The sequence below is a fragment of the Megalobrama amblycephala genome, linkage group LG16 (assembly GCF_018812025.1).
Source record: "Megalobrama amblycephala isolate DHTTF-2021 linkage group LG16, ASM1881202v1, whole genome shotgun sequence".
In the NCBI taxonomy this organism is placed as follows: Eukaryota; Metazoa; Chordata; class Actinopteri; order Cypriniformes; family Xenocyprididae; genus Megalobrama; species Megalobrama amblycephala.
The window spans coordinates 3,710,187-3,717,467 of record NC_063059.1 but is presented as its reverse complement, the minus strand read 5'-3'; the positions used below and the strand labels follow the sequence as shown (position 1 = coordinate 3,717,467).

Sequence of the window (7,281 nt, the reverse complement as noted above, 5' to 3'; positions counted from 1 at the left end):
GATATAAAGTCAGAATTGCGAGATATAAAGTCAGAATTGTGAGATATAAAGTCAGAATTGCGAGATATAAAGTCAGAATTGTGAGATATAAAGTCAGAATTGTGAGTTATAAAGTCAGAATTGTGAGAAGAAAAAAAAGTCAGAATTGCGAGTTATAAAGTCAGAATTGTGAGATATAAAGTCAGAATTGCGAGATATAAAGTCAGAATTGCGAGATATAAAGTCAGAATTCTGAGAAGAAAAAAAAGTCAGAATTGTGAGTTAGTCAGAATTACATGATAAAAACTTTATATAGTTTATATCTTGCAATTACAAGAAAAAAAAAAGTCAATTGTGATAAGTCGCAATTACCTTTTATATTTTTTTATTTAGTGGCGGAAACAAGCTTCCACAGTAGCGACATTTTAATCGTTTACAACCTAAAAATCGCGATAAAGACAAGTACTCAAGTCATATGGCACTCTCACCTGTAAAGAGGTAATAGATCCACTGTGGCCCTGCAGGACCGCCACTGGGGCACAAGTACGAAGGCACCAGACTCGAATGCTTTTGTCGCAGCTCCCGGCCGCTATAAGGGTATTCTCAAAGTTAACGGCGAGGTCTGATATCTCAGCGTAATGTCCTCTGAGAGTGGAGTGAAGCCTTCCGTCAAAGGAGGACCAGATCTTCACCAAGGCATCGTCGGAACCCTGAGGGACAGGAAACCAACATGTTTGCAGGTGTCGCTGCGGCAAGCTATAGGCCTGTGCGCACTTGAGCACTTTATAATATACATTTTAAATACTCATTAATTATGGTTTAGAATTTCTCAGAATTGCGAGTGGTCAAGCGTGGGACAACAAAGACCCAGAGCTGAGTACCCAAGAGATTTGTGATGCTCACCGTAAAAATCCTGGAACCTGTTCGATCAAAGGCGATACAGTACACAGCAGAGAGATGTCCCAGGATCCTCCTGTGCATCCTCATGTGCTGATAATTGCTGACAGGGTTGATAGTGCTGAAGCGCTGAGCTCCTGTGAGCTCTCTGCCTCGACACACCTCCACTGCAATGACAGAGAGGAAATCCACTCATTTCATTTCTCCGTTTGCCAAGACAGAAGAGAAAATGCATTAAACAGGGATCAGGGATGGCTATGAGCCCAAGTTAAAGGAAAGAGTCAGCAGGCCAGTGCTACATTTATGCAGCGAGAGTCTGCGGCCCTGGTGACTTTTAAATCTGGGGATGACAGACTAAAAATCAGAGACGAGAGACGTAGGTGTAGATTTAAATGTACGCCCAGTTTCCCACCTTATTTGTAGATGAAATTTATTCTCCGTTCCTTCTTTGTAACATTTACATTAGCTATGTTTTTAACTCCTGTTGCCAGATAATGTAGCCTACACTTTATGTGTTAAAAATGTAGGAAAACATGTTTTCTGTGGATTTTCACAAATTTTTGACGAAAAACATGAACATACATTCATGGTTTAATTTTTGTGAAGTTCATTTAGTTTATTAGCTTTGCCTCAACTGCATTTAAATGCGTTTTTTGCAACTGATCTGGCAGTATATTTTATTTATTCATTGTCATATAATGTATTTATTTCATTTGTGTTCTGACCTCTGGAAAACTGTTTTCATTCGATGTTAAAGCTACTTGTCTTGTCTGTGTGCACTTTATAATATATTTTAAATACTCATTAACTATGGTTTAGTATTTCTCCCCTGACTAATGGCTTAAATGAACGACTAACAGTAGACTAGGAAAATCTTTAGTCGTGGGCAGCCCTAGTTTTATTAACCAAATAACTTGCTTTTAAAAGCTGAAAATTCACTATAGCGTTGTCAAAAGTACCAACTTTGGTACCAAGTCGGTACTGAAATTTAAAAAAATGTGACGATACCACCATTTCCCCCATTTTAAGCACTGGTGAGTGGATTCTTAAACACCTCTGATTGGCCTTTGCATTGATGCACTCATCAGATATGTCTGTGATTGGCTGCAATGATCAACGCTTTAAAAACATGTTGTAAATAGACATCAATGATGCTTTTCACCGAGCACTTACACAGATACACGTTTGAAAGCAGGCGTCTATCAGCGGATCCCTAATATATCTGCTGATGGACGTCTGCTTTCAAATCCTCCCATTTATCTGCATGTATCTACATGTTTTTGAAGCGTTGATTATTGTAGCCAAATCACAGACATATCTGTTGAGCGTGTGAATCACAACGACCAATCGGGTTCTTGTCATAGTCGCGAGTTTGCCCATCACAGGCACCAGACGCGTGTTTCCACGCAGCAGATCCTTTGTGTGTGTGACGGATGGATCCCCGCCACTGATTTGGCTCGTTTACACATTTTATAGTTCCCAGCTGGCCAGAATACCATCATATGTAGGCTAAGCACACACAATAAGTGCATTTATCTCAGCACACAGCATCGTTTTGGATGTTCGGTAAGATCAGTCTCAAAATAGGCAATATGTTATAAAATCCGACCAATCAGGAGGTGAAGGTGTCCCTGTGCCTTTTGGTTCGGTGATAAAATTATCAATCTGAATGCTAATCGGACCAGGACTAAATGCTTTGTTTGTTTTTTTGGTCCAGACTAAACGAACCAACGATTCAAACCACAAGTGTGAACCCACCCTAATTCACTATGAAATCAAAATGGACAATTCTTATTATTTTTTTATGGAATATTGCAGTGATTTATCTGGGCATATAACGTTTTTAAATTCATGTACCCTCGTAATCTTTCATCAAAAAATCGTTAAAGAAAAATAATAACTTTCCCTCCCCCTTGCAATGACATCTCTTCTCCAATGACGTGTGCACAGTGTGAGCAAACAACAACTATCCGATCATAATTAAGTCCTGCCCTACAGTTCCACTCAATCATATACATCACAATAGGGATGAAAAGACAGTCGCAACTTCCATTTCATGCCGATAAAAGAAAAAGCGACCTTTTATATCTTCCGCCGAGTGCAAAAATTCAGCTAGGACAAGAAAATGCAACTAAAAATTGTCAATGTTACAGGTGAATAACTGAAGGTACGCACCTATATTGGCATCCCTGCAGCTTAAAGGCCTCTCTGGTGGTCTCCCTCTATGAAGAGCCGCAAACGTGGAGGCTTTCCATCTGCTACTGCCGCAGTCTAGAGATGTGGAGAGGAGGCAGACGGTGACATTTAGACTTGGATAACTGACAGACTCACACCAAAGCTGATTGGGCTGAAAGCTTCAGCCAGATCTCACCTTTTGACCTTCGCAGTAAAGAGTGTTTCCCGGCCCCCAGTAGAGAGTGCACTCCTGGCACACCAGACGGGACCTCTCGGTCCAGAACCGGACCGATCTGCTTGCATATCTGCAAAAGGTGGTCTGGTGCGATATGTCTGTTGGCAGCAACCTAACAAAGAGCAAAGGATCTTTACACCGTGTTAATGTAATAAAGTCGCTTAGTTTACATCCGTCATGTTTACTTATCTCACAAACAAAAAATTGGTCACACTTTATATTAGGCGTCTTTAACTACTATGTACTAACATCAAATAAAAATGAATTCTTAGATACAATGTACTTATTGTGTTGATGTATGGGTAGGTTTAAAGGGTTAGTTCACCCAAAAATTAAAATTCTGTCATTAATTACTCACCCTCATGTCGTTCCACACCCGTAAGACCTTTGTTAATCTTCAGAGCACAAATTAAGATATTTTAGTTGAAATCCGATGGCTCTGTGAGGCCTGCATAGCCAGCAATGACATTTCCTCTCTCAAGATCCATTAATGTACTAAAAACATATTTAAATCAGTTCATGTGAGTACAGTGGTTCAATATTAATATTATAAAGCCACGAGAATATTTTTGGTGCGCCAAAAAAACAAAATATCTTATATAGTGATGGCCGATTTCAAAACACTGCTTCAGGAAGCTTCGGAGCGTTATGACTCTTTTGTCGAATCATGATTCAGATCGCGTGTCAAACTGCTGAAGTCATGTGACTTTGGTGCTCCAAACTGCTGATTCGAGACAAAAGATTCATAACGCTCCGAAGCTTCCTGAAGCAGTGTTTTAAAATCGGCCGTCACTAAATAAGTCATTATTTTGGTGCACCAAAAATATTCTCTTCTCATTTATAATATTAATATTGAACCACTGTACTCACATGAACTGATTTAAATATGTTTTTAGTACATTAATGGATCTTGAGAGAGGAAATGTCATTGTTCCCTATGGAGGCCTCACTGAGCCATTGGATTTCAACAAAAATATCTTAATTTGTGTTCTGAAGATTAACAAAGGTCTTACGGGTGTGGAACGACATGAGGGTAAATAATAAATTACATTATTTTCATTTTTGGGTGAACTAACCCTTTAATATAAAGCGGGACCAAAATTTATCATTATACAAAAATATAATATTGAACTGTAATAGCAAAACCATGTATTATTGTTCTTTTTGCACCTTAAGTAATGCCATTTTTCCGTTTGTTTGTTTTTTTAGAGGATGTATCAGACTTCTTGCTTCCCTAAATGTGCTTTTAACCAAGCAAGCAGACAGTTTTCAGTAGCTGTCATGTTAAATTGTGTGCATTTACACAGTTAAGACAGCTGACCCTGCTCGCGACCCTTCAGGAAAACATAAATAAGAGCCTGTCTCCTGCGGCTGAGTGCAAGGAGTTTATGCAAATCGTGTCCGTTTATCGGCCAATCAGAACGCAGGTCACATGCAAAATAAAAAGCCGACGGCGAGTCCCGTTATCTGATTGGACGGTTTAATATCCTGACGTAGCCACAACCCGACGAGGCCCCACCCTAACTGCAATACAGCACTAAATAATAATAGGGAAGCAGTCAAAACACAAGAGCCCCCAGAAATAATGACTGCTGGTATTAATAACGTTTATATTATTAACGTCGTATTAATTAAGTTGCCAAAGATGCGAATCAAAACAGTAGGAAAGAGTTCAGAAGCCTGTCACTTAAAACAGTCACAAAATACACACGTGTGAGAATTAAACACATGCACACATGCTCCAGAAATAATCAAAACACTCACCAAATCCTCATAAGATCGCGGGTGCTCGTTTCCTTCCCAATCCAGCCGACGTGGAAGCAGCTATCAAAACACAAGCCGGGTTAATGAGGGCGAAAGCGAAGCGAAGGATATCTTAACATGAGCGGAAAATGTAAACAAAGTTCAAGACAACAGATAATAATGAAAAGTAGCATATCGCCGAATCCATGTTTCAATCCAAGAGGGAAGCAAACACACACATACACAGACACACACACACAGAGTGATGGACACACCTGATTTTCCTCCAGCTCGCACACAAGAGCCTGCAACAGATGAGAAAGAGCTCTCGAGCATCATTTTAAACACAATATTATACTCGTTTAAAGTCTCCAGGATTGAAGTAAACTCACCTCGGCCGCTTTCCGACACGGCCCCGTGCTCAAATAGCGCGATATCAAGTAATACAACTCTGCGAAAGACAGCGCGAGACCGTTCATTATTGGATTTACGACAAAAGTACCTCTTAATAATATTCCCAAAATGATACTTTTTGTGGCTTACCCGATTCGAGGGGTGAAATACTCCCATTTCTGGCTGCAGTATCGGCCATAGCTCAACGAACACGGTATTTGGAGACGAACTTTATGTGTAGTTTGTAATTTAAATAATTATTTAATGTCGATTGTACGCTTCGTGCCCCTCCACGATTGCTCCCGCTTTCTGTTCGGCCAGTTTTCGGTCGCCATTGGAAGTATGAGGCCTGAGCTCACAGCTACTTCCGCCTGCACACCGGAAACAGGGGGAGGGGGTATAACCGCTCGTCTTCTTCAGCGAAACAGAAGCCACGCGGGGATTTAAAAGCCCAAACGTTCAATGTTCAAGTCGAAACGTTTGTTGTCGTGGCTTTCCAAGCGAACCGTTCCTCCAAAAAACAAGGAAACCCGCGTTTCTGTTCGCAGTGAGGTCGAGCAGCTCGTTCGTGACGTCACGCTGAATGGCGACGGTTTATCTTTTGTCTGTTAAAGAGCCACTGAGAGCCTGACGCTCTGAGGATTACAACTAATATTACTCATTATCACATACACGCGAGGTTACGTGATGTGTATTATATTAAAAGTGCCAAATTTACACAACCCGCATGAAAAAATAGTACAGTATAGTAAATACTATAGTGTTTTTGAACTTTACTATGGTAAAGTACTTGAATTAATTTGTTGTGGTGATTCTATAGTTGTGGTAATATAACAACTATAGTAATATAAACAAATACTGTACTAAGTTTTCTACAACTATAAAGTATTATACTACAATATACACTACAGTTTACTATAGTAGCCTAAAAACTAAAGTATACTACAGTATTTATTACCCGTTCACTATAGTTAATACTACAGTATGCTGTAGCATTCATAAACAAAGTAAATACTATAATATATACAGTATACTACAATTTACAAAATACAATTTACTAGTATTTACTATAAATTACTATAGTATTATCTCATGTGGGTAGTGTTTTTGAACTTTATTATAGTAAAGTACTTGAATTAATTTGTTGTGGTGATTCTAGTTGTGGTAATATAACAACTATAGTAATATAAACAAATACTGTACTAAGTTTTCTACAACTATAAAGTGTTATACTACAATATACACTACAGTTTACTACAGTAAAGACCAACGTTTACTACAGTATTTATTACCAGTTCACTATAGTTAATACAACAGTACACTATAGCATTCATAAACAAAAGTGTTGTAAATACTATACACTAGTATTTACTATAAATTACTATATTAAATTACTATTCTACAGTTGCTGTGGTAACATAACTATAGTAATATAAACAAATACTGTACTAAGTTTTCTACAACTATAAAGTATATTATACTACAGTATACACTACAGTTTACTGAAGTAAAAACCAAGTATACTACAGTATTTATTACAGTTTATCAGTTCACTATAGTTAATACTACAATACTAAACAAAGAAAATACTATAATAATACAGTACTACAATTTACTATAGTTTACTTTATGAAATACTATAGTGTTTTTGAACCATACTATAGTAAAGTACTTGAATTAATTTGTTGTGGTGATTCTATAGTTGTTGTGGTAATATAACAACTATAGTAATATTTCACACAACTATAAAGTATATTATACTACAATACACTACAGTTTACTGTAGTAAAAACTAAAGTATACTACAGTATTTATTACAGTTCATCAGTTCACTACAGTTTACTATAGTATGGTTCAAA

General features: G+C 38.0%; 1 protein-coding gene across 2 annotated transcripts in view; it reads right to left on the bottom strand.

The window, feature by feature from the left end:
- Positions 1-5,913, bottom strand: part of brwd1 (bromodomain and WD repeat domain containing 1) — a 50,857-nt gene extending 44,944 nt beyond the window's left edge. For both annotated transcript variants that reach the window (XM_048162147.1, XM_048162148.1), the window contains exons 1-8: positions 5,573-5,913; positions 5,422-5,480; positions 5,305-5,334; positions 5,051-5,110; positions 3,248-3,398; positions 3,052-3,147; positions 883-1,043; positions 468-689 (exon numbers count right to left, since the gene is read on the bottom strand). In XM_048162147.1, the coding sequence (XP_048018104.1) occupies positions 468-689; positions 883-1,043; positions 3,052-3,147; positions 3,248-3,398; positions 5,051-5,110; positions 5,305-5,334; positions 5,422-5,480; positions 5,573-5,621 (828 nt within the window). In that variant the 5' untranslated portion in view covers positions 5,622-5,913. The remainder of the gene's footprint in view (positions 1-467; positions 690-882; positions 1,044-3,051; positions 3,148-3,247; positions 3,399-5,050; positions 5,111-5,304; positions 5,335-5,421; positions 5,481-5,572) is intronic.
- Positions 5,914-7,281: the final 1,368 nt, after the last annotated feature.